This window comes from Aspergillus fijiensis (assembly GCF_003184825.1).
Source record: "Aspergillus fijiensis CBS 313.89 unplaced genomic scaffold BO72scaffold_10, whole genome shotgun sequence".
Lineage (NCBI taxonomy): Eukaryota > Fungi > Ascomycota > Eurotiomycetes > Eurotiales > Aspergillaceae > Aspergillus > Aspergillus fijiensis.
The window spans coordinates 18,220-41,744 of record NW_024468986.1 but is presented as its reverse complement, the minus strand read 5'-3'; the positions used below and the strand labels follow the sequence as shown (position 1 = coordinate 41,744).

The window sequence follows — 23,525 nt, the reverse complement described above, 5'->3', positions numbered from 1 at the left end:
CACGGTACACATCGAGAACTAGTCATGACCAGCTACATGTTTTCCCGATAACTTGATGTAGAGGTCTCATACAGTATCTCTTCATATAATCAAATCAATCCTAGAATATTTCCAACGTAATTGGCATAGAACGATTCATTACTTGTTCTAATCCCAAGGACAAATTGTAAATAATCATGACTGACATAGAAGCGTTTGAAGTGCTATGTTCTACCAAGCTATGTGTGAAAGAAATCTACATAAAGAGATCAATGTTAGAGGAATATATACAAACATCTTCTACCAATGGATCTTGCTAATACCACATAACATTTGACAGCAATGCTAATAAAGAGCAAGATATCTAACAACCATTATTCACCCTCCAGTAACCTCTTTATCATTCATGTACCAAACAACATGACATATGTCTATATACAAAGGTCTTCTATAAACAAAAGAAGGATCACCCTGAGTTGTAAGGGAGGTATGTACTATCTGTTGTTCTCTTATAGGACTACTTTAGCGATAAATTCAATAATATATACAAGGACTGGCACGGTATCTGCATGGCGACTAAGATAATATACTATCACCTGGACCCAACTTATACACACTCAAGCACTTATTACTCAGAATCTGATCGTACTTAGGCCTACTGTAGTAGGTAACATAGTAAGCCCCGACAGGAGGTGCACTGGAGATGAGTGATTCAGCTGATATATACAACAACATGGTGCGTCGTTGGTGAAATAAATGCTTTGACCGTTCAAAGTGGGCTCACTCTGCGTTTAGGGAAGCCAACTCAGATCAGCGTGGCCTAGCGAGACTTATAGAAGTCCCAGAGGCTTTGAAAACCCAAGAAATCTATGCTACCGGAATGCGGCACTCATATTTCTGTTGCATATGCCCGATTTATGGAATTGGCTCAGGTGTTCCTATCAACCAAGTCACGACCTCGAGAATTGCGGCTTTTCGAACGGTTGTTTAGGATGTCAATTGTGCCGTCTATATGAAGTCTATTGGCTCGAATCTCCACGCGATCTTGAATCATGTCTTGGGGTTCTCTGGCTGCATATCCAAAAAGCTGCTTGGAAAGGGCGGGATATTCGAGAACAGCATGATATATGTGAGTTTCTAGACGCCTTAATTGCGCGGCTGTACGCCGATAGTACGGAGAAATCAAGAGCGTATGTTCTCATTGACCCCCAGACATGCCAGAAGCTGACTTCGTTGAAGCGATCTTGAGAGCATGTTCCAAAGCATTGTCGCCCGAGAAGGTCAATGTTCCCAGTGCGGGCAGCGGAAGACTCTACCAGCGAGTATGAACTGGTGGCTTATTGCGAGTTTTCCAGAAGACCTTTGCCCGGGCTCTCATGGGCTACACAAGACAATAGAGAACAACCTGCGTCCGACATCTTTGCAAGTGGCTTGTCGCGGCTGTGGTGGTTCTAGAACTAAGCACGAAATCAGTCAAGATATTGTTCTTTACCCGGAAGTTATCTTCGTTCAAATCAACCGGTTCCAGCATGATAAACAGAAGAATCAAGACTATGTCTGCATCGAAGAGACCTTGACCTTTCCACCTGAGATGATACAATATCAGCTTTTTGCGTTTGTCAATCATCTGGGTAGAAACATCGACCACGGCCATTATAGTTGCTTCGCACAGGGCCCGTATGGTGACTGGGCTTGTTTCAGCGACGGCATAGTATCCGCCAAAACACTTGCAGCACTCAGGTCTCACGAGAAGAACCGCAAGGATGTATACGTGCTAGCTTATCGCCGGACACAACCTTTGCCAGTGCGATCAGTACCGCCAATTATACCAGATTTTGAAGAGGAGGGCCAGTTCATTGAACAATCTCCCAGTGAGGTCACATTGGACGAGATGATCAAGTTCGAGGGAAGAGCCGTTCGATGGACTTTCAAGCAACAGCTGCCACCTCCTGGTGATAATGGAGCTTTGATCAAGTTGAAGTCAGCCAGAGCCAGAGTGCAGCGGGCACAGGTACGAATTAGGCTCACGTCCACAACAGGCGAAGTCCTTGAAGGCCAAGGGATCATTCCCCTCCAGCCGAATATCATTCCCGCGCAACCGGTAAGTAAGACAGCCAGACCTCGGGGTGTCCTCAAGAGAAAGTTGCCTAAGCCCAAGATTCCCCCAGGTCCTCCACCCTTCACACGACCCGCCGCAAAGCGTCTGCAGCAAAGCCGCGGAGTGGCTGGTTGACACCTTATGCCTATTGCTGGGGTTGTATTTAGATTGTGGTAATCTGCTGCCATATAGTATACGACCGATATGTTTTTTGTGCTCCATGGTGGGATTATTCTGGCTTTATTGTCTCCGTCGAGTTCAAGATTGATAGAGCGCTCATGTCCATATGAAGTCTATAGCCATGTATATAATTGTCTATTGGGGTGTGCATCGGTTGTAGACGGGCAGGAAGGAGAAATCGGGAAGCTTTGCCCAGGGGTTAATACTTACCGGTTAATCCGAATACATATCCTGTCCGTTGCAACAACTTCGAATTTTTCTTCTTTGAACCGCCAACCCAATGGATATTCACGAAGACAAACACCAAAGCGATTTCTTCACTCCTGCTGACTTTGTGGACCAGGTGGCTTCTGGCATTTCAGTCTTCAAGGTCAATACTTCGAGCGATGGCCAGCAACACGAACAACAACAAGAACAATATCCAGCCTGCGGAGAAAGCCCGTCCCGTGGTTTCTCTGCGCTGCATGCGACCCAGATCGCCGGTGTAAAGTCTCTGATGCTAGCTCTCCATTGTCTTTTCCCTAATGAACTCCTGCTCGCTTTGGATATCCTTGATCGAGGGTTGGTAAGACGTTTAGTATCGACTCACGACGCGACGAATCGCCCCACGACCCAGGCCTCGTCGGTAAGATCGATGGAGGATGTATTTCTGGTGAGTTCAACCTCCGGGGTTCTCACGACGCAACCGTCTTCGCGATATCACCCCTACAAGACAGATAGCGAGACAAAAGCGTACGAAGTCCGCCTGCAAGCCTGGAGTTGCACATGCCCTACCTTCACATTGGCTTCATTTCGTGGGCCATTGTCACCCGCACCTGAGATGACCTCCTTATCCACTGTTGCTACTGCTTCTGCTATCGAGTTATCGCCACGCCGGGATTATGCAATCTCCCATGGTTCTTACCCATTCGGGGGTATGTTGGCACGCGGATCGGTCCGGTCTTCACCCCCCGTTTGCAAGCACCTCCTTGCGAGTTGGCTGGCTGTTCGCTGTCCCAGTCTGTTGGGTAAGGGGAATGACGGCTTCGTCTGTGTCAGCGCGGAGGAGTTGGCGGGCTGGTGTGCCGGCTGGGGCGGCTGAAGCCCGTGTCATATTTGTGCCACGAGTCAGAGGGGGCTCCAGCGTGGTCACCTCCAGGGAGTTGATTGCCTCACTACAAGATCAGGGTGCGGTGTTAACAGCCTACGGTACAACTGAATACTCAGCACGATCGATGTCTCCGAAGACAACCCCGTATGGTCATGATCAGCCGTGTCCGAGGTTACCCTAATGTACAATCTCGTGTAATAAATGAATTGGTCCTTGAAAATTGATCGTATCGCGTTGACTCCAGGCCCTTCTATTCCCCTCTTGAACTCTTTTTCTTGGACTTATCCTTCACTACTTCTTGATCCTCCTTCTGCTCTCCATTGACGACGCCATTGGTCTTCTTAGACGTGTCCTTGTCGTCCTTGGCCGCAATGGCGTCCTGCTCCCTCTTCAGCTCGTTCTCTTCTTGCTGCTGCCGATTCTGAATCTTATTCTCAATCAGGTCGTGGAAGGCAGTGATGGCGCGAATCAAGCTACTCAAGTAGATCGCCATCAATTGATCGTTCGTCTTGATGCTCATGGCACGTGCCAATTCGCTATTATCCGTCTGATGCTCTGGGGCACCACCGCTGATGCGAGGCGTTGCAGCAGGGGTGGATAAATTAGGAAGAAGGTTGAACACATCTTGGAGGTTGCCCAAGATGGCATGATTGACGGGCAATTCTTGGTCGAGAACTTTCTGCAGATATTGGCCGATGTCACGCAGACGCAGATGCAGGCCCTGCAGCGATTGCAGCTGGGATGTTATCCGGGTAGAAAGTGTTCCCACAGCGACATCCCTGATGTCACGGAGTAGGTGCTCCACTCCAATCTCCTCGGCCTCCTCTGCTTCAATTATAGACGGTGTGTGGACAAAGGTTCTGGACGTCGTGGTGCCATCCTGTAGTGGATCACCCCGAATTAGTTAGCGAGACCAAGGCGGATATAGGGTCCGAGAACTGAATCGCTTGGAAACCTACGTCTTTGATTTCGTCAACGGCAAAGTAAGCGTCGGTCGGAACGCCTACTTCTTTCGGCTGAACGTCCACAATTACTAGCAAGGGGTTGGGTGTGTATCGTTTGAAGAGCTCGTTGATCTCCAGATCTGAGGCGCGCAGCTTTGGGCCTGAGTGATACCAGCCGACCAGCTTCTCCCGCGCGTTGATCTTCTTGAACATGTCCCTCATCGACTCGACAAAGTTGTGGTCGAGAAACCACACAGATGGATCCTTCTCATCCTCCTCGAAGGGGACTAGTCACCAAGAACGGTCAGTTCATTTCGGTGGAAGTGTGAGACGCTCTACCAGCAGATGAGCTTACCGGCAAAACTGTTTGATACGCGGACAGTCTGGCCCGAGTTCTCTCCTAGCAGCACACCCACCACTCGTTTCCGAGTGCCTTTAGCTGAGCGACCATAGTGATCTGCGACGGAAAGAAGGACTAATGGGGCAACGGTGACAGTTCGCTGGACAAGGGAAAGTGTGTCCGCCGTGGTGGCAGGCATGGCGGGAAACAAGGACGCAGAGCGGTATCACTGAGCTAAGTGAGAAGTAACAAGTATAGCGACGACTAGGCTTGTCAAAGGATGGAGAGAGAGCCTTAGCACGGATGAGATGAGAATGGGAAGTAAGTGACAGGAAGTCCGAAGAGAGGGAGAGGGAGAGATAGAGAGAGAGAGAGAGAGAGAGGGAGAGATGACGATGGAATAGCTGTGGCAGTTCGGGGGAGCTTCCGGGTGTTGTGTGGCTGAACAGTTGGTTGATGCATCAGCCACACTGCATGTCATGCCTCAGGCCCCAAGGCACTACAGGCGGTCTCGCTGTCCATCCGTCCGAAATGCGTCTGTCTGCACTCTGCAACTACTAGCAATTGTCGCACATGTTAGATAAATAGTTTAGATGAGCAAATCTCGCCTAGAATATAGGTCCCTTGCTTCGCCATGGTCACGGCAATCGCAATTGCATACTGCATTACTGAACTTCTTTACAAATAGTTGATTATTGCTCCGCGCGGCGCCGCAGCCTCGGGTGGGCGCGCCGCGACTCCACCCCGGCACTCCGGTCGGCGGCCTCTTTTCAACCACTTGACCCCCCCCCCCCAAAACGAAGTCAACTTTCTATCCGCTTCCCTTTCCCCGTTGCTTTTGCGCGCCCTCATCCTCCTTCTCTTCCCTTGCCCCCCTTTGTTCACTCCGCTTGTCTCTTTTCCCGGCTACCTTTGGTAGTGTCAATTCCACAACACTTCCTCACCATATTTGACAATCGCAATGGCTCCCATCACGGAAGAGATCATCCATGGTCTCAAGGACACCATCGGAAAGCTTGAGGCTCGTATTGAGGACCTGGAGGGTCGCCTTACCAGTGAAGTCAAGCCCAAGTCTGTTACCGAGCATATGCGCATCATCTTAATGGGACCTCCCGGTGCTGGTACGCTTGGATAATGCCTATTATCTTGCCATTCCTGTCCCTCCCCTTGTTCTTGGTGCGGAATTCTGACCGATCGCTGTGTTCAGGCAAGGGTACCCAGGCCCCCCGGCTCAAGGAGAAGTACTGCGTCTGCCACTTGGTGAGTTTATGCTCTGGTGGATAGAGTCTGGATTCACTGATACTTGGTTCTGACTGTGCGTGTGCGATTAGGCTACCGGTGATATGCTGCGGTCTCAGGTTGCCAAGAAGACTGATCTGGGAAGAGAGGCCAAGAAGATCATGGACCAGGGAGGTCTGGTCAGTGACGAGATCATGGTCAACATGATCAAGAGTGAGCTTGAGAACAACAGCGAGTGCAAGAACGGGTCTGTCCCCCCTCCACCCACCTCTGTTCCTGATATCCTTGAGCCACAATGCACAAGAGTTTGAGCTGACAATGTGCGGTTTCTAGTTTCATCCTCGATGGATTCCCGCGCACTGTTGCGCAGGCCGAGCGCCTGGACGACATGTTGGCTGAGCGCCAGCAGAAGCTCCAGCATGCCGTTGAGCTGCAGATTGACGATGCTCTGCTGGTTGCTCGTATCACCGGGCGTCTGGTCCACCCGGCCTCCGGACGCTCTTATCACAAGATTTTCAACCCTCCTAAGGAGGAGATGAAGGATGATATTACCGGCGAGCCTTTGATCCAGCGTTCCGACGATAACGCCGACACTCTCAAGAAGCGTCTCGGCACCTACCACGCCCAAACGGCTCCCGTGGTCGATTACTACAAGAAGACCGGTATCTGGCGTGGTATCGACGCCAGCCAAGAGCCTGGCCAGGTGTGGAAATCGCTCTTGGGGGTTTTCCAGAAGCCCTAAGCAGTTAGTTGCTGCAATTCCCACCAAGGAGGGATCCGAGTCATTGTCTCCTCTTACCTATAATCCTGATACCTTCTTGCCCTCGCGGGACGGATTAAAAGGCGAGGGAACGATTGTTCAGGCGAGATCTGATCCCAAGTTTTTTCCGCCGGTCACGGATCAACACTGCAGAGAAGGCTGCGGCGATCGAATGAGGTAATGGGCATGAAAAAATGTAATGTGTCTTAGGTTTCATATATAGATGAATACCTTCCGGGAGGGATTTGCTATGTACAGTACTACTTCTTTGAATGGCAGCGTGCTTCGGACTAGAAATTGTCATTTGGCCTTGCATTTGTAAGCCTCGGTCCATCCAAACCTGTCCCGCGTGAATACTACAGTTGCGTGGGGTAAACCGTCGACTCGATCTTCTCCGGATAAGTCAGCCCGCCCTGACGCCGAACCTCATCCATCACTTCCATGATGACGATACTCTCCTCCCATGGCAGGGTTTCGCTTTCTAAGCTTCCATCCCGCAAGCACCGCGCCACCTCATCTGCTTCCCAGAACATGCCCTTTCCGTCGCCAGGAAACGGGCACTCGACCTCCTTGAATTCACCTTCCCCTTTCTTGGGAATGATGCGGTACCGCTCCGGTCGGAACGCTGGTCCGTCCACCTGGATCTCACCCTTGGTGCCCTGGATGCGAATGGCTGGACGGGCAGTGTTGGCCTCGTCGGGGTCGGTAGCGACACGTAGATTGGTCATGGCCACGGCGTGGGATTGGCCTGGGTGAGGCAGATTGGACGGCGTACTGGTGGGAAAGCTGAGGAGGATAGTGGTCGCTTCGTCCGCTCCAGTTAAGTGGTAGAGCGCCATGTGAGCTGAGATGGCTGAAGGTGGTTTGCGCTGATCCCGGGGAAGGGTGTGATACAGGGTCTGGAAAACCCAGGTCAAGGAGTAGATACCCACTGCAGCATTTTTTTGGTCAGCTTTGGCCTTTTCGGAGCACTGGGCACGGCTCAGGTAAGAAGGTAGGTAAGAGAGTCTAACAGTCCAATAAACATCCACCGGCCAAATCCTTGTTGACCATTCGATGTTCCGTTCCCCAGCGTTCTTCAACAGGGTCGCCGAAGCTATTGTCAGCCGTCACACGGAGGACCTCGCCAATGGCCCCCTGCTTGATTAAGTCTCGGACCTGCACGCTGAGCGGGAAGTATCGCGTCCAAACGGCCTCCATAAGGAACAGGTTCTTCTTCCTGGCTGTCTCACACAGGATCTTCGCCTGGGCCGCATTGACCGTGAAGGCCTTTTCGCAAAGAACGTTCTTCCCCGCCTCCAGGGCTAGCATGACGTTTTGGAAGTGGTGGGAGTGGGGAGTTGCGACGTAGACTACGTCCACGTTGGCATCGGCCACGAGCTGCTCATAGGAGCTGTAGGCTGCACAGGGGGCGGGGATGCCCGTGTCAGAGATGAACTTCTCAGATCGAGCTTGCGATGATGATGATGCTACTGCCACAATGCTGTGGGAGACGTCAGATGCGCCACGCTCAAGAGGATCTCGGAGAAGATCTCGAACGAAGACTATTTGCTGGTCAGACTAACGAAGCCCGTGTACGAGATCCTTCACACACGTCGGATTCTATGGAGGGAAACATACCGTCGGCAATCCAGCCGGTGGCTAAGCGGAGTTTCGAATAATTTTATCACATGTCAGTCTGGTACCATTACAATTGAGTTTGTACAGGATGACTCGAATCAGGGCGGGGTGGGCGTGGAGAGAGAAACGCATGGGATTGTAATGTTTCTTACCCATTATTCCCCATCGGACATTGTAAGGAGCCATGGTGAAAGGTCTAACAAAACGATCAAGCTGAAGAGGAATGGGGTAGGCGAGACGGTGACAAAGGGCAATAAGGGAATGAGGGAACAGGGGAACAAGGGAACGAGTGGACTGGACCCTTCTTTTAAGTAGTTTAGGTGTTTATTTTTTATCTTTTGACAACGCGGAGTAACCCCGAGCGGGGCAAACTACCCCCGCCTACGTACGTCACCTACAGGCACTGGGCAGGGAGGGGGGGGGGGAGAAGAAGAGACATAGAAATTTAAAATAAGATGTACCAAACCAGATTAAATCAGATATGATCCGACTGCACTCATCTCTACTTTTTTTTTCAGATCATGATGGTGATCTATATACAATATCCGCAAGAGAGATTCATTTATCTGTGGATGTGCGCGGCCTGTGGCCCATCAACATTGACAGTGCCCTTGGAGTCTTGAAGTCCTGGATGGGGAAAGCAGCAAAGAGAAACAGTAACGCCGCCCATGGAAATGCCTGTCTTCCGGTCCCGATGCAAAACAAAAGCCACCAGCCGATGAATGTCGATGCAGCTTCGCTCCAAAGCAATGTTATGAAAGGAAGTGGGTGTGAGGAATGGAGTCTATGTGGCATGGACACCGCCATTCAGATAGGCTCTGTCTTAATCCGTCCATTCGAACTTGGGGAGTTGGTCACCTGCTTGACATTGTTAGAGATGGACAGCCTGCTTTGTTTCAAGAAAGAAAAAAGTATACTCACCTCTGCCTTGCGTTTACCCAGCACAGAGTCTGGAGTCCCGGTGCGTGCCAGTGGCGCCCCCCGATTAGCTGGCGTTGGGCCTTCCTTAGTCACTTCAGCATAGCAGCTAGCATGGTAAACACGACTCCCAACATTGGTTGCATCCTGCCAGATCCAATCTTGTACATCCTCGGACCAGGTGGATTCAAATTTCTCCTGACAGATTGGACAAGGAGTATTCCGCAGAGTCGCATCATTGGGCGCGCGGATCCACGGCTTGGACGGTCCCTTTTTCGCTACATTACCATCATGTCCATCAGCCGCGTCGCCAGAGGCTTCTGTGTCTGTAGGATTTTGGTCGTCTCCTGCTTCTCGGGATTTGATCCAATCCTAACGTTGTTTTTAGCTTGTGAACCACCTCGGAATGGCCTCCACCGGAAGATTGCTTATCACTTACCCGTTCGTCAACGTACCAACTTCGATTCTGGGCCCGCTTGGCAGCGTCGGACATGCGTTGGTTGGTGCGGAAGTGCCAATCCAGGTGACGCGCCTTCTTCTCCTTCCCTTCTTCGGTCGCGAAGAATCTACGGCCACACGTCCCACATCGATTGGTGCGCATTTCATAGAGGCTGCTAATAAGTGCATATCGTGGGCTATGGTACCACAAGTCAGCAGGTCTCAAGGACGTCTTCTCACACGCGCAGCTTACATTTTCATGGACATAGTATTCATCTGCACATCCATCTGCCCTTCGGCATTGCCTTGAGCCTGCGGTGTGGGTACAGGCGGTGTATATCGCACCTGACCAGGCACGATGAGTGGGAATGCAGACGCAATGTTAGGAGGAGGAACGGTAGACGCAGTTGGAGGTGCCGATGCCGGTGGTAATAGCCCCTGCGCCCGCAAAGCAGCAATGAGAGGATTCTCCTTTGTCGCGGAAACAGCGGGCTGGGGCGTGCTGTTCAAAATCGGTATCTGGGGTAAAATCCCGGTCATTTGAGGCGGTGGGGTGGGCTGTTGACGCGCAGCAGTGGCCTTGATAAGCCCGGCGAGCATACCCGGATTGAGCAACTGCTGGAGAGGCTGCGAGTGCGTTTGGGCTGGTGGGGTAGCGGCTACAGGAGGTATCGAAACAGGAGGGATATTTTGGGGGGCTTGAGGTGCCGGGATGACTGGTTTTGGTGCCAGGGCTGACACCTGATCACGAACCAATCTCAATTGCTCTTGGGTGAGCTCTTGGCGTTGTAAGATGCCCTGCAGGTCGAGGAGAGCTTTCAATCGTTGCTGCACGGCCGAATCGAGAGGGTTGGTGGCGAAATCACCGCGGGCTGCGGCAATCAAGGATTCAATATCCCGGTTCAAGGCGGATAGATCGATTTCCGAGCGTTGCTGGATTTGCGCTGTGGACATGGCGCGTGCAGCATGCGTGTCCCCCTACGAATCAGTTCAGTTAACCAAGTTCGCTGGATTTTCCACTCAACAAAACTCACCGAGGTCGGATATGCATGACCTGCGCCATTCCGCTGGTAAGGAGCCGGCACGGTTTGACTCGAGGCTGGCGGGTACCGGGCCAGATTCTGTGGTGGTGTTGGAGTACTGGACCAGCCGGGGGGAGTCCCATTTCGACCACGCGTGAGGATTTCCTGCTGGCTTCGGGCTTGCTGTTGCTGAAGGGCTGCCGTCCTTGCCTTGATCAAGGCACTTTCGATACTGCGCGTGATTTCTGGAGGGAACACGGGCCTGGTGTCTAAGGAACCGGGCACAGGCTCTTTCCATGTTTTGAGCATCTCATCGAGCTTGCGGCGAGTTTGCGAATCCACCAGCGTATAGGCATTCATGAATGTCTGATACATGTTGCGACCCAGAAACAAGGTGTAGGGCGTCCCTACGTTCTTGACGATCGAGTCGACTACATACAAGGCAGGCAGTTTTTGAGCCGGCGGTGTCTACAGAGCAAATTAGAACTCATCCATCCAGAAACCGGAACTACAGACGGTCTTGCGCTTCGGCAGGTCCAACAGCAGCAACTCGGCGTTGTGAAAGTGGCAAGAGTATGTCACCTACTGTTCGAATGTGATTCTCCAGCACGCGAGAGATGGCCATTGCATGTTCTGTGTTCTCTTTCGCAATAACCGTAAGATTGCTGATCTGGAACCTATCGTTTGTGGTTAGATCTTCCAAAGAGTTCTTGTAATCCTCGGCCACCTCATCGGAGGCCAGTCCAGAAGACATGATGGGGATGATACACGGTAACAAGGGGAGCCGAGATGGGCAGTGAAGAATGGGGAATGGGAAAGGACTAAAGAGAGTTGTAGGTAGTGCTGTAAGACACAGAGAGATATTATCGTCAGTTTCTCTGGTTTTTCTTCCTTATCTTTTTTTTCTCCTTCGGCAACTTTCGAAGCTTTCCTTGTGCTTGTATAAATGTTATTTGCGCTGATAATCTGCCTCTTTTTTTCCTTCGTTTTTTTCTCCTTTTATTCCCTCTTTTTTTCTTCTTTCTTTCTGTTTTCCTTTCTCAAATGGGATTTCGGATTTTGGCTTCTTTTCTTTGTTGAGTCTTTTTTTCTTGTGGATTGTTTCGAATCTTGTGAATACCCAGATTAGAACTTCCTATTTTGCCCTTCTTTGTTTCTCTCCAAGAACAACGATCTCCTGGAAGAGCAAGAGATGGAAAGAGACGGCGGAACTTGTCAAATGCTTGCTAGCTATCTGGGTCAGACTCGGAGAAAATAACACGCGGATGCAGGCGCAATTCCTCCACCCGAACCAGCAGTCACCGAAATAGCACCTGCGCACTCCCAATCCTCCCGTGTCCTCGATGTCAAACTACCTCATGCGATCAATCCAGCGCCGATCAATACTTCCTGTAGAGTATACCTAGCCAAAGAAGTTCCAACGAAACTAAGATGCTGGACGAGGATTTAGTTTCTTCGGGGCTGAAAGAAGGAAGGCCCTCGGGAGATATAAATCGAACCACGAGGACAGTTGATGGAAAGGGCACGAGGTGAAGGTCCGAAGCGAGCGTTAACCGTAAGCAAAAGCGAAATAGGCAAGTAGAATGTGAATCTGTTGGAGACGTGAAGACGTGAAGAAAGTCGACAGAAGGGAGGAGAGAAGACAGAGAGGGTAAAGGAAGAGGAGGAGAGCGGAGGGGAGGGGAAGAGAAGTGTAGGAGGGATAAGGCAAAGTGAGCAGCAAGCAAGGAACGAGAAGAGAAAGAATGGGTGAATGGGTGAATGGGTGAATGGGTGGGGGGAGGGGGAGGGGGAAGGGGGAAGGGGGTTGAAAGAGCTTGAAAGGAACTGAGGGAAAAGGGCAAGGCATGGAAAGCAGAAGCAGAAGCAACTGCTGACCTGAGAGCACTCACCAGAACCGACGGTCGGGAAAGGGCTGACTGGCTTTAGGCTGAGTCAGCAACCACTCGACTTGAATAACTTCGTATCTTACGCCATGATAACAACACACATACCAGCTCAGTGAGGCTGCAGTATTGATACTATGTATCTTAAATACAACCCTAACCCTCTTCGGGACAATACAGCCCCCTTAGGTACTAGTTCAAGTCGGCATTAATGACGCGTGCATGAATGGGCAGATTACAATTCATCCTACTCCAGTCTCCGGTCCGGCTTCGACCTTATCAGTCCATAGTCTTCAGTCATAGCAAGCCTTTTTCCATCAAGACTAGAAAGACAAGTCCACACTTACTCAAGCTGCTTTGTCGTATATTCAGTGTCCATTCCGCCCGATTATCTCGTCTCAAAATGCAGCTAATCTCGGCGGCTATCTTCGGTCTTGTGCCGCTAACTCTGGCTAATTCGGTTCTGGTCTCTTTCCCTGCAGGGACTCCAGATTCGGTGCTTCAGCAGGCCAAAGATTCCGTTCTGGATGCTGTATGCTGCTGAATGCCTGTCATAAGTCACTGTCGCGCGACTTTGCTAATTGTTTTATGCCCGTAGGGTGGCCAAATTACACATGAGTTTAGTAAGAACTTCTGCACCCCTGTCTCTTACCACTTGTATTGGACTTGGAACTAACCATACTCTGTCTTTGTAGCTCTGATCAAGTAATTTCATTGCACCTATTCCTCGTCGCTTGTTCTGACCTTCGCTTTCAGAGGCTTTTCGGCCGACTGTCCGGAAGAAGCTATCCAGCAGATATCAATCCAGTCCGCAGCTTACAAACCCACAATCGAACAAGATCAAATGGTCTCGATCCAGTGAAATGAACCGGTGCTGTTTCAAGTTGGAGGAGGTCTGAGGTTGCTCGTCGTCACTTGGCTTACCTCCTGCTGGTCTCGGGAGTTTGAGTTGTCCAATGTTGGCAATTAGCGGGCTACTTCCTGAAAACAACAATGTTATGATAATGATGGCTATGAGGGATTTTGGGGGCGCGCCGGAATTTAATCCGAATCTGTCTTCAGGTCTTTGCGTTGAATATGATAGGTAGTTATCTTGGGATCTTGTGTCTTCCTTGCCGGTGTGCGGCTAAGTCCCCCTGAATAGTTATTACGTACAGTACAATGGAATTGTGATTCGCGCAGAGAGCTTGAGACATAAATAGACACTTCGGAATCTCGCAGTAGAGGCTCGCCATAGCAATAAAGTGTATATACCTTCCATACAACTACTGATATCGACCGGATCTTTTCTTGGTGGCCCCGAGCGGGACTGGATTAATTAATTATAGTAGCTCAATCTTGTCCCTGCGCGTGGCGTGGATCCCGCGCCTCCAACCCTCCAACCCTCCAACCCTTTAGGCTTAATACCCCGGGGTTCATCCTTCTACCAGAAAAAAAGATCGCTCGACGATCTCAGTCCCATCCTTCGTTGTCCGGATTTGTGTTTTCTTAGGTTGATGAGGGGTCACTTTAACCTGTTCCTTCCTTCTTCGCATCCGGCTGCACCCCCACGAACACATATCAAAAACATCTCAATAATTCCGCCCCCAGCAGCTACTTGGTCGCGGTGTTACCCTCTACGCTCTGAACAACTCCACTCATCCGCTTGACAGGCAGCCATGACCGCGGAGCATACAATCACGCAGGCTCTGTTAGAGTGGATAAACAGCTTCGCTTTGGGTAAAACCATCCGCACAACAGAGGAGCTCTCCGATGGGACCATCATCTGGGAGATTCTACAAGATATCGACCCGCAGTACTTCCTCGATGAGATTCCCCAACGAACCCCGTCTGACCACTGGCTGTCTAAATGGCAGAATTTGAAACATATCCACAAACTGCTTGTCAACTACATCCGCCAGCAGCCTGATGGCATGCCATCCGGTCTAGATCCGAATCCCAACCTAGAACTTGTCGCCGAGAAGAACTCCGAGAAAGAGGCCAACAAGCTTCTCAAATTGCTATTGATTGGAGCCATTCGTTCGCCAAACGCGCCGACCTATGTCGAGACCTTGCAGACGCTAAGCACCCCAACGCAAGAGACCCTTAAGAACATCTTCGAAGAGGCACAAAATGGCCAGCACGAAGCCATTGACGGCGAGGATGACATCAAAGAGGAGCGGGAGCCACCCGTCGATCCAGAATTACAGTTCGAGGAGCGTGTCGGAAAGGTACTGGCGGAGAATAATCGCATGGCTCGGGAGAAAAAAGATATGCAGAAGCAAATTGACGACATGCATGACCGATTGGCACGCCTCCAGGAGAACAACGACACCTTGCAGAGCCGCTTGGCATCCACTGAGGATCGGCTTATCAACTTGCGATCTGGTAAAGGAGATCTTGGACTCAATGCCAAGGCTCTCGAGTCCAAGTCACGCCAACAAGAAGATATAATTGCTACCCAAGAAGCCAGGCTAGCCACGGCACAAGATGAAATTGACAGTCTACGAATGACCGTCGAATCACTACGAGTCAAGAATCAGCGTTTCCAAAAATTGCAAGATGACTATGATGAGCTGAAGACCGAACGAGACCAGCTAGCCCGGAAAGCGAATGCAGCCGAGAAGTACCGCCAAAAGTTGCAAGCAAGTCAGGACTTTGAGAAGGAGAATCAGTCCCTCAGGAATCAAATAAAGGATCTCCAGCAGCAACTAAAGGAGACGGATTCACAGCAAAAATGGAATTCTGAGCGCGAGGTAGAGCTTGAGGAGTACAGGAGAGTTCTGCCTCGCATAGAGCAGGAGTGTAGCGAAATTCAGAATCTTAAAAAGCAATTGGAGTTCAACAATCATGCACTTACTGAGCGTCTTAGCAACGCCGAAGAACAACGCGAGCGCGACGACGCCTTGATCAGCGAGCTGAGAGAACGAGTCCGGGAGTTGGAAGGTTCTCCCGGTAGTCCATCCTTGACGCCGGGGACAGAGACTCCGAAATTAGAGGGAACCCTACAGAAAGACTTCGAGGCCATCGGTGTGAAAGAATCTCAACTGTATGGATATCATTCCTCTTATTGCTGGCAAGGCATGTGCTAACGGCTGTCAACAGTAAACCTGAAACCGAGGATCTCAAGAAGGAGGTTGAATCACTAAGGGGACCTTCAGCATCTGTACGTCGCTTCACAGCTAATAATCTACCCACGAGGATATTGACGGGCAACTTATAGATACTCGAAGGCTTCTCTGAAACATTCAGTGAGACTTTACAACAGGCTCGCGCCAACTCAACGCAGAGGTGTGTTTGCCTGTGATTAGCCAGCTCCGTTTCTAATGTTGATCCCTAGTGATGAGTATTGGAAGCTGTACGATCAGTTCACAGCGACACTCAAGAGGCTGGCAGAAGCTCAGGACTCTCTTGATGTGACTAAGCGGTCGTTAAGTGATACAATGGCAGAGCGTGAGTTCGATTTGCTGAAGCCTCGTGAGCCCAGATGATCGTACTGATAGTCGTGTAGTCGAACTTGCCAGCGACGAAAGAATTGATTTGATGGCGGAAGTCAAAGCACACAATGCAACAGAGTTAAGCAAAATGCGTGATGCATGGGATGACGTGACGCGCAAACTCAACAATCTTCAAGCTGAGCTTGATTCGACTCATACCTTGGTGCAGGTAACCTGTGCTGAGCGCGACGACCTTCGAGGCCTTCTAGAGAAGAAGCAAGCGGAGTTCCGCGCAGAGGATCAGGAAGCAGCAGAGGAGATGAAGAAGTTGCTTGCTGAACTACTGGCACAGGAGGACGGTGATGACTCCGAAGCTGCACAGAAATCCGCCGTGGAATTGACGCGGCAAGTTGCCGCACAGATTGAGAAGAATCTGGAAAGACTAGCCAAGCGCGCAGAGGTCAGTTATGCATTTTCTCCACAGCTGTCGGCTTGCGTCAGACGAACCAGCGTGAAGCTTGCCCCCTTTGGGCCTTCCAGTGGCTGCAGAAAACAACTCAATCACCATACGGACCGGCCATTTGGCAATATGCCTGTCTTATCGGCTAGAAAGGCTGCAAGTCTGTACCATATGAGTCGCTTTCTCGTCACAAGGTTCAAGTCTTGACTCTCGACTGCTGCGACTTAGTCGCTTGACCCCTGAACTCTTTTTACTCATTCCAGAGACTAACTGGACCGTTGTAGTACATTCATCAACAAAACGAGCATATCAAGTTCCTCCAGGAGCGCATAAGGCAGCTCGAGGATGATACAGATACTGGAATCAGCAAAGAGCGTGAGGTGAGTGAGAGTCTATGCGCCGAGAGTGAACTCGCGATCTCATTCTGTGTTCAACTTTGTCACTCCACTAACTTCTCATTTGCACAGTTTGAGCTTCAGAAGACAATTGAGGCTCAAGCTCGGGAGCTTGAGCTTATGAGCTCCTCATGGTATGATCTGCAGAGTCGACTGCAGAACAACAATGTCACAATGTCTAGATACCGCCACGGAACCCTGGCTGATGCACAAAAGGGTTGGCTGGCCAAACAGAGAAGCGTGGTCGCTGGTCGATAGAGCTGAGCTTTCTGTATGTATATTCGGCCACGCCTCTTTCCTTTTCATAGCTCTTGGTTGAACTTGCTCCGCGTTTCGTCCCGTGTGTCCCATGTGTCTATATATCTTTGGGGCGTGTTACCCGTTATACCTTTGCATTGAATTACCCCATTGTGCGCCGCATAACACCATCGTTGTGGATAGATTTCATTCGTGTGGGAATAAAATTTGATCATCAGTCTCAATTATTGCAGATAATCCGTGACCCTCATGGCCACACTGTATGCTCAACATGATCTCGTCTGCGGTACCGAGGGGGTTACCGAATTACTTTATGTGCTACCATGTGTGAGCTCACTTTACTCGATATCGTACATAAATTAAATTGTCGTTCAGAAGGAAGGGTGGACCACTCTGATGTACAGGAAAGAGAAATGGGAGAACTCCGGTTATTCCTAGACCCATTGTCTAGGATGTCTTAGAACATCCATGATCTCCTTCTCATGCTCCTTGCCTTTAGTTAACAGCGCTTCTTCCGAATCAGGCTCCTCGGTGCGAGTCCCGGACACTGGGTCCATGTAGGCCCAGCTTGCTGTACGAGGAAGACTCATTAAGATACTTTCAACTCGGGCATTGGGTGTACGAAGACCGAAGCTGGTACCACGGTCGTATACCAGGTTGAATTCAACATAGCGACCTCGACGAAGCTGCTGCCACTCTTTCTGTTCTGGGGTGAATGGCATATCCTTCCTGCGCTCAATGATGGGCACATAGGAGGGGAGGAAAGACGCAAGCCCATCCGACACGAAAGAAAAGAGAGTCTCCTGCGGATTTTGTGACGAAGTGGACGAAGACTCCAAGAAACTGGCATCAAGGTCATCAAAGAAGATACCACCAACACCTCTGCACTCACGGCGGTGGGGTAAATAGAAGTACTTGTCGCACCAGGCTTTGAACTTGGGGTAATATGTGGCGTCGTGTCGATCACAGGCGTCCTTAATTGTTTGATGGAAGTGTTTGGCATCCTCAGGGAAAAGGTAGGTGGGAGTCAGATCAGTACCGCCACCAAACCACCAGTTCTTATCACCGTTAATTGGGTCCTTGGGGTCCGTCGTCTCGAAGTAACGGTAGTTCAGATGGACTGTCGGAGCCATAGGATTGTGTGGGTGCAGGACCAAGGAGAGACCGGCTGCAAAGAAGCTCAGCGAGTCCACATCGGCCCCGACAAAGGACTTGTGATCAGCTCGCATCTTCTCGATAGCGGGACGAGGTAACTCCCCGTATACAATCGATACGTTGACCCCAGCTTTCTCGAAGACATGCCCATCCTGAAGAACACAGGATATGCCACCGCCTCCATTGGGGCGCGTCCACTCGTCGCTCTTGAATTGCTTTCCATCTATCCTGCTCAATTCTTCCACGATCTTCTGCTGGTGTTCTTTGATCAACTTCTCCATCCGCAGACGCATAGGTGACGTCTCGCTGATTGTTGCTTGTTTCTTCAATGCCTCATCGAGCTCCACAATTGACGGCGAGTCGAGTTCGGTTACTTCACCTGTCATCTATATAGATCGCAAGGTCAGAACTGGGGCCAGCGGTGCGGGGCTGAAGAGTTGCAGTTGGTACCATGGAATAAATGAGGGTCGCGATGAATGGGACACCGATTGCTAGTCGTAGGTATGGCCTCCACACAGTAAAGGGTTTGGATTCGCGTGGCTTTTGCTCTGATAGGTGCCTGCGAAACTGCGCTGAGACGCCGCGAGGAATGCAAGAGGCTCGAGGGAAGACCTGACAAACGGACCTCCGCAGAGGCATATATGGCCGAGCCATAGCCATTGTGGACGGGGCAATTGAAGAATTGGCTGATCTGCTTAAGGATCGGGTGGTGCCAGATTCGTGCTTGCGTTCTTCCGAGACTCCGCGCTATTGTTCAAGTTAGTAGCTTGGAGCAGAAAGTACCAAGTGCGGCGAACTTTCACGGGATAATAATTGGTTCGATGGCTCAGCTAGGTTCCGGAAGAGTATGGGACCACCACCTCCGAGGTCCTGCGGCCGGTTTGCATAAATCCGCCATGTCGTGAGTGCACTATAGTTACCCGCAGCATGCGGTTTGTGCTGTTTGTGCTGTTTGTGCTGTTTGTGCTGTCTGTGCGGTATGCTTGGTCTGTGAAGGTCACGTGCTAATCGACTCCTATGCCTCCAAAAGTGTGTGTATCTTCTTTGTCGATCGCATTACTGTACTGTGCAAGGATTGGCACAATCTTTGGTCTTATGAAGTCTTTACATATCGCCAAACATATAGGATTAACTGCAAAATCAATAGAAGGAGCTGTGACTCAGGAACCACCTTCGGGGCCCTCAGGGCTGTACCTAGTAGACAAAATTCCTCGGACGGAAATGGGACCAAGGACTCGGGATCTAGACACTGACCTAAGTGGAGGCACTGGTGGCAACGCACCCGCCATGTAGATTATCTATGATCAGTCAATGTATGTACGGGTGGTAAAGTCACATTTGCTGGAGAACCCAGGATGGCAGCCAAGCGATACGATCATCCGACTTGGGTCAGTTGGACGAACCTTTGCTTTCCACGTGAAGAGACAATGACAAAAACCACAAAACACCTGACCTTGCTTTGACTCAATCCAGACGTGTGGGGGCGCGGATTCACCGCCTCCGCCCCCGTGATCCGCGCTTGCCTGGCGGCCTTATCAGCAGCCCCTACTGCTCTCTGCCATGACGCGGGGCTGCCTGTCCGCCTTCTCTTGACCTTTTGTCATCACCGTTCATCCTCCTTTCCACCACCCCCTCGTCTCTGTCTATCTATCTATCTCTCTCTCTCCATCTATCCATCTATCCATTTATCCATCTATCCTTACACCCATTTGTCAACTGTTTCGCTTCTTTCCATCGCTTTCATCATAGTTCAGATTCCGGTTTCACCCTAAAATCATCTTATCGCAGCAACTATCGGTTCCCTTCGATCTCTATCGGTCTAACGCTCCCGCTCCCAACTAACCGCCCCGAACCCGCTATCAACATGCGTTCCAAGTTCAAGGACGAGCATCCCTTCGAGAAGCGTAAGGCTGAGGCCGAGCGTATCCGTCAGAAGTACGCCGATCGTATTCCGGTATGTCCGCCCATGCTCAACATCATTGTCTTTGGGGTTTCATTGTGTCCGCGGCTCACCGCCTGTTCGCGATACTAACCACGCTCTTTTCTACCATACAGGTGATCTGCGAAAAGGTCGAGAAGTCGGATATTGCAACTATCGACAAGAAGAAGTACCTTGTTCCGGCCGATCTCACCGTTGGACAGTTTGTCTACGTGATTCGCAAGCGTATTAAGCTGTCTCCTGAGAAGGCCATCTTCATTTTCGTTGATGAGGTCCTTCCGCCAACAGCAGCGCTCATGAGCAGCATCTACGAAGAGCACAAGGATGAGGATGGATTCCTGTACATCACGTAAGCTCTAGGCCCATACTTGATGAATTACCTTGGCTGATTTAGTTGTCGCTGCTAGGTACTCCGGCGAGAACACATTCGGTGACTACTAGGCGCTGGTCGACCTGTCCGTTTCTGTCTTGCTTTACCTTGAAGTAATCAAGTCGCGCCACTGCTAATTCGCTTCGCCGTGGGCCTTCTGAGAGATCCCTTGGGCGTGGGATGGCGTGGGATCTATCAGTTGTAGGCCGTAGCAAGATGGGCAAGCTCGACTGCGCTGGTCACTGGTGCTTTTGATGTATCGTTCCGTCGGCGTTCTTACGGGGCTATCTATGTTCTTCCTTTCCTTTGACTCTTTTCTTGGCGAGCTGTCTTCGAGCTGTCTTCTTCATGTGGAAATCGTCTAAATGGGATCAAACTTCAGATCAACTGTTATCGAATGACTGGAGACATTAATCATGCGCGATCCGAGATGTCAAGTACCCGGGGGATTTTCGTAATCATCGTACCTTGACTTGAAGCACTGTGCCGCTAAGCTTGGAAGGAGCGGACTTGTATGGTTCCGAGGATCTCAAGCTGCAGGAACACCTCACTTCTATTGCGACTGTGACTTGCGTGTTTACACTGACCAACTCCCTTGGCCCGCCACAATCGCTTGTTTTCCAAAAATGAAAATGGAATGAATATGGAGTAGTCTACTACACTGCACCTGGGGAACGCCATTTGAGGCCCGGGTCCGTCCCGGAATCCCGTCACGGTGCCGCGTGTGCTGACTCAATTGTCCTAAGAGAGCGGCTCCGATTCAGGGCCGGTGGTGCCAGGCCTAAAGTAGTCTAGTCGAGTTCATCCGTCCGCCGCGGCCGCTGGAAGTGGTTCCGAGTCGGCGCAGAAAGTTGCGGGAAAGTTGCTCTCTGTTCTTCTTCCTTCTCCTTCTCTCTTGGCTGGTGTGCGTCTGCCTTTTTTTTTTCCCTTTCCCTTCCCTTCATCGCTGCATTGTCTGGCTCCAGTCGTGTTTCGCCCCTCTGACTCTGGTGGTGAGTTGTTCCCTCCTGGTTCCATACTTCTCTTTCCCTTATTTCCAATTTTATAAGACTCATACTCACCCAAACAGGAAAAGAAAAAAATTCAATTCAGATTTTCGCCATCTTTATCAACCAAGTCAACATGTCTCCCGCCCTTGTTCAAGCTGGTGCTGGCTCTGCCACGAAGGATGTCAAGAGAGAATCCGCGACCGCCCGTCTCCTGGGTTCAGGTAGGTGTTCATATACAGCTCCGAGAATAGTTTGGTGTTTGTACTCGGTTGCTAACCAGATGTTGTTGCTAGGAACGGCTGGTATTACGGAGCTCATGGTTTTCCACCCTGTACGAATGCCCCCATACTTGTTGTGATGAAAGCGATATCGCGCTTGTTGAGACCTTGTGCTAACTCACCTGGAAGGTCGACACCATTGCCAAGCGGTTGATGAGCAACCAGACTCGTGTAAGACGACATCAACTCTACAACTGATTTCGGCCGGCTCAAGACTTCTCTGACAATCGTCTTCTACAGATCGCCTCCTCTGAAGCAATGAACAAGGTTATTTTCAAGGAATTTGCCGACGCCCCCGCTGGCCGCAAGTTTACCTCTCTTTTCCCCGGTCTGGGTTACGCCGCCGGTTACAAGGTCCTTCAGCGTATCTATAAGTACGGTGGCCAGCCCTTCGCTCGCGACTATCTGGCCAAGCACTACGGTTCCGACTTCGACAATGCTTTTGGAAAGGGAACTGGCAAGGCTATCATGCACGCGACAGCTGGAAGGTGCGCATGTCCGATGTTGTTTGACTTGAGCCCCTTCGCTAACAATAATTCAGTTTGATCGGTATCGGAGAGATTGTTCTTCTGCCCCTCGACGTTCTCAAGATCAAGCGTCAAACTAACCCCGAGGCCTTCCGCGGCCGCGGCCTCTTCAAGATCATCCAGGATGAGGGTATGGGACTGTACCGTGGTGCTGGCTGGACTGCAGCCCGCAACGCCCCTGGATCTTTTGCTGTATGTGACCATTCCTCTGAATGTTTCTTAAATGCTGACTGGGTGTGAACAGCTTTTCGGTGGTTCCGCCTTTGCCAAGGAGTACATCTACCAGCTGAAGGACTACAACTCTGCCACCTGGGGTCAGAACTTCGTGGCTTCCATCTGCGGTGCTAGTGCTTCTCTGGTTGTGTCTGCTCCTTTGGACGTCATCAAGACCCGTATTCAGAACCGCAACTTCGAAAACCCGGAGTCTGGTTTCCGGATCGTGTCCAACATGATGAAGAACGAGGGATTCACCAGTTTCTTTAAGGGTCTGACGCCCAAGCTGTTGATGACTGGACCTAAGCTTGTGTTCAGCTTCTGGCTGGCTCAGACGCTGATCCCTGCGTTTGGCCAGGTTGTGTAAAAAAAAAGTAATTATATGTTGATTATAGTAGCGGGTGCTTTGCTTTTTTGGGACGCGATTTTCTGTCAGGTTCGATTTCGGGGCTTTCTGGTACCAAAATAGAGCAGTCTGTTGAGCCTTGCGCATTTGATAGACAAGACCTTTTTCTTTTGCTTTCACGAGTTTGATGGCGACATGGCGATTGGAATTGAAGAAACACATCTCCCCTTAATATGACTTCCTATCTACGGTCTTTTACCCTTATAGACGAGCATGGTCTCCAGCCCTCTCGATCTTTTTGGAGTAACCTCTAGGCTTCGCCTTTGATTGTAAAACTCCATCGGCGACGGGGAGGGCGTCATCCCTCATGATTTAGTTGGTGGCTCTCCCTAGGCTCTCCGCAATATAGGTCCGACAGGCGCATTTCTCGTGGCCAGCCTTGCCAGCGTAGTCACAGGATCAGGTACACGGGAGCTTGATAGTCTGGGGGTTTGAATGATGGATATGTGGAGGTTTCTGGAAGATACATCATGTTGGATGATACGTGTTTCAAGAGCTAGGCCTCGCGGGATTACAGCAATGTCTCACAAAGTCCGGTTTTCCTGCAACCTGCAAGAGTGAACACACGGTAGTGGCCATAAGACTCGACAAGTGGGCGGCGACAG

General features: G+C 50.6%; 11 protein-coding genes across 11 annotated transcripts; 7 read left to right on the top strand and 4 right to left on the bottom strand.

The window, feature by feature from the left end:
* Positions 1-1,216: 1,216 nt before the first annotated feature.
* BO72DRAFT_361753 (ubiquitin carboxyl-terminal hydrolase) lies at positions 1,217-2,068 on the top strand (the record flags this gene model as incomplete). The annotated part of the gene is made up of 1 exon (XM_040940748.1): positions 1,217-2,068. A coding segment is annotated over one exon (852 nt), but the record flags the coding sequence as incomplete, so codon positions are not given.
* Positions 2,069-2,442: 374 nt separating this feature from the next.
* On the top strand, positions 2,443-3,468 carry BO72DRAFT_11303 (uncharacterized protein). Its single transcript, XM_040938958.1, has one exon. The coding sequence runs from the start codon at positions 2,538-2,540 to the stop codon at positions 3,336-3,338; it is 801 nt and encodes a 266-aa protein (XP_040804106.1). The 5' UTR covers positions 2,443-2,537; the 3' UTR covers positions 3,339-3,468.
* Positions 3,436-5,022, bottom strand: rpn8 (proteasome regulatory particle lid subunit RPN8). The gene is made up of 3 exons (XM_040944063.1): positions 4,647-5,022; positions 4,307-4,578; positions 3,436-4,227 (listed from the first exon to the last, which is right to left on the bottom strand). The coding sequence occupies exons 1-3, from the start codon at positions 4,828-4,830 to the stop codon at positions 3,598-3,600; spliced, it is 1,086 nt and encodes a 361-aa protein (XP_040804105.1). The 5' UTR covers positions 4,831-5,022; the 3' UTR covers positions 3,436-3,597.
* Positions 5,023-5,424: 402 nt separating this feature from the next.
* adk1 (adenylate kinase ADK1) lies at positions 5,425-6,935 on the top strand. Its single transcript, XM_040944062.1, has 4 exons — positions 5,425-5,752; positions 5,839-5,891; positions 5,963-6,117; positions 6,204-6,935. Exons 1-4 carry the CDS (start codon positions 5,593-5,595, stop codon positions 6,610-6,612), a joined length of 777 nt encoding a protein of 258 aa, XP_040804104.1. The 5' UTR covers positions 5,425-5,592; the 3' UTR covers positions 6,613-6,935.
* BO72DRAFT_445510 (Gfo/Idh/MocA family protein) lies at positions 6,836-8,550 on the bottom strand. Its single transcript, XM_040944061.1, has 4 exons — positions 8,403-8,550; positions 8,251-8,271; positions 7,644-8,174; positions 6,836-7,561 (listed from the first exon to the last, which is right to left on the bottom strand). Exons 1-4 carry the CDS (start codon positions 8,434-8,436, stop codon positions 6,987-6,989), a joined length of 1,161 nt encoding a protein of 386 aa, XP_040804103.1. The 5' UTR covers positions 8,437-8,550; the 3' UTR covers positions 6,836-6,986.
* A 507-nt stretch (positions 8,551-9,057) lies between these two features.
* Positions 9,058-11,882, bottom strand: BO72DRAFT_502888 (putative mRNA cleavage factor complex component Pcf11; the record flags this gene model as incomplete). The annotated part of the gene is made up of 6 exons (XM_040949082.1): positions 11,215-11,882; positions 10,641-11,096; positions 9,860-10,584; positions 9,608-9,803; positions 9,172-9,540; positions 9,058-9,108 (listed from the first exon to the last, which is right to left on the bottom strand). The coding sequence occupies exons 1-6, from the start codon at positions 11,380-11,382 to the stop codon at positions 9,058-9,060; spliced, it is 1,965 nt and encodes a 654-aa protein (XP_040804102.1). The 5' UTR covers positions 11,383-11,882.
* Positions 11,883-12,759: 877 nt separating this feature from the next.
* BO72DRAFT_525369 (uncharacterized protein) lies at positions 12,760-13,727 on the top strand. The gene is made up of 4 exons (XM_040949947.1): positions 12,760-13,046; positions 13,113-13,137; positions 13,210-13,219; positions 13,271-13,727. Exons 1-4 carry the CDS (start codon positions 12,918-12,920, stop codon positions 13,374-13,376), a joined length of 270 nt encoding a protein of 89 aa, XP_040804101.1. The 5' UTR covers positions 12,760-12,917; the 3' UTR covers positions 13,377-13,727.
* A 445-nt stretch (positions 13,728-14,172) lies between these two features.
* Positions 14,173-17,307, top strand: BO72DRAFT_502880 (putative microtubule binding protein HOOK3; the record flags this gene model as incomplete). The annotated part of the gene is made up of 7 exons (XM_040949081.1): positions 14,173-15,542; positions 15,599-15,663; positions 15,727-15,784; positions 15,834-15,946; positions 16,005-16,390; positions 16,675-16,770; positions 16,858-17,307. 7 exons carry the CDS (start codon positions 14,173-14,175, stop codon positions 17,041-17,043), a joined length of 2,274 nt encoding a protein of 757 aa, XP_040804100.1. The 3' UTR covers positions 17,044-17,307.
* Positions 17,087-18,808, bottom strand: hem13 (coproporphyrinogen oxidase). The gene is made up of 2 exons (XM_040944060.1): positions 18,649-18,808; positions 17,087-18,584 (listed from the first exon to the last, which is right to left on the bottom strand). The coding sequence occupies exon 2, from the start codon at positions 18,582-18,584 to the stop codon at positions 17,478-17,480; it is 1,107 nt and encodes a 368-aa protein (XP_040804099.1). The 5' UTR covers positions 18,649-18,808; the 3' UTR covers positions 17,087-17,477.
* A 969-nt stretch (positions 18,809-19,777) lies between these two features.
* Positions 19,778-20,831, top strand: BO72DRAFT_11109 (autophagy-related protein 8). Its single transcript, XM_040938949.1, has 3 exons — positions 19,778-20,152; positions 20,254-20,486; positions 20,545-20,831. The coding sequence occupies exons 1-3, from the start codon at positions 20,063-20,065 to the stop codon at positions 20,576-20,578; spliced, it is 357 nt and encodes a 118-aa protein (XP_040804098.1). The 5' UTR covers positions 19,778-20,062; the 3' UTR covers positions 20,579-20,831.
* A 416-nt stretch (positions 20,832-21,247) lies between these two features.
* BO72DRAFT_445504 (putative mitochondrial GTP/GDP transporter Ggc1) lies at positions 21,248-23,021 on the top strand. The gene is made up of 7 exons (XM_040944059.1): positions 21,248-21,499; positions 21,577-21,717; positions 21,790-21,827; positions 21,904-21,945; positions 22,015-22,262; positions 22,316-22,493; positions 22,546-23,021. The coding sequence occupies exons 2-7, from the start codon at positions 21,630-21,632 to the stop codon at positions 22,879-22,881; spliced, it is 930 nt and encodes a 309-aa protein (XP_040804097.1). The 5' UTR covers positions 21,248-21,499; positions 21,577-21,629; the 3' UTR covers positions 22,882-23,021.
* The last annotated feature ends 504 nt before the right edge of the window (positions 23,022-23,525 follow it).

Coding starts and splice junctions, on each gene's coding strand:
- BO72DRAFT_525369 (XM_040949947.1), top strand. CDS start 12,918: ATGCAGCTAATCTCGGCGGCTATCTTCGGTCTTGTGCCGCTAACTCTG. Junction 13,047..13,112: donor AAGATTCCGTTCTGGATGCT/GTATGCTGCTGA, acceptor TTATGCCCGTAG/GGTGGCCAAATTACACATGA.
- BO72DRAFT_11303 (XM_040938958.1), top strand. CDS start 2,538: ATGGATATTCACGAAGACAAACACCAAAGCGATTTCTTCACTCCTGCT.
- rpn8 (XM_040944063.1), bottom strand. CDS start 4,830: ATGCCTGCCACCACGGCGGACACACTTTCCCTTGTCCAGCGAACTGTC. Junction 4,579..4,646: donor CGTATCAAACAGTTTTGCCG/GTAAGCTCATCT, acceptor CTTGGTGACTAG/TCCCCTTCGAGGAGGATGAG. Junction 4,228..4,306: donor CCGTTGACGAAATCAAAGAC/GTAGGTTTCCAA, acceptor GATCCACTACAG/GATGGCACCACGACGTCCAG.
- adk1 (XM_040944062.1), top strand. CDS start 5,593: ATGGCTCCCATCACGGAAGAGATCATCCATGGTCTCAAGGACACCATC. Junction 5,753..5,838: donor AATGGGACCTCCCGGTGCTG/GTACGCTTGGAT, acceptor CGCTGTGTTCAG/GCAAGGGTACCCAGGCCCCC. Junction 6,118..6,203: donor AACAGCGAGTGCAAGAACGG/GTCTGTCCCCCC, acceptor TGCGGTTTCTAG/TTTCATCCTCGATGGATTCC.
- hem13 (XM_040944060.1), bottom strand. CDS start 18,584: ATGACAGGTGAAGTAACCGAACTCGACTCGCCGTCAATTGTGGAGCTC.
- BO72DRAFT_445510 (XM_040944061.1), bottom strand. CDS start 8,436: ATGGCTCCTTACAATGTCCGATGGGGAATAATGG. Junction 8,272..8,402: donor TGTCCGATGGGGAATAATGG/GTAAGAAACATT, acceptor AACTCCGCTTAG/CCACCGGCTGGATTGCCGAC. Junction 7,562..7,643: donor CGGTGGATGTTTATTGGACT/GTTAGACTCTCT, acceptor AAAATGCTGCAG/TGGGTATCTACTCCTTGACC.
- BO72DRAFT_445504 (XM_040944059.1), top strand. CDS start 21,630: ATGTCTCCCGCCCTTGTTCAAGCTGGTGCTGGCTCTGCCACGAAGGAT. Junction 21,718..21,789: donor CGCCCGTCTCCTGGGTTCAG/GTAGGTGTTCAT, acceptor TGTTGTTGCTAG/GAACGGCTGGTATTACGGAG. Junction 22,263..22,315: donor ATGCACGCGACAGCTGGAAG/GTGCGCATGTCC, acceptor ACAATAATTCAG/TTTGATCGGTATCGGAGAGA.
- BO72DRAFT_11109 (XM_040938949.1), top strand. CDS start 20,063: ATGCGTTCCAAGTTCAAGGACGAGCATCCCTTCGAGAAGCGTAAGGCT. Junction 20,153..20,253: donor AGTACGCCGATCGTATTCCG/GTATGTCCGCCC, acceptor TCTACCATACAG/GTGATCTGCGAAAAGGTCGA. Junction 20,487..20,544: donor GATGGATTCCTGTACATCAC/GTAAGCTCTAGG, acceptor TGTCGCTGCTAG/GTACTCCGGCGAGAACACAT.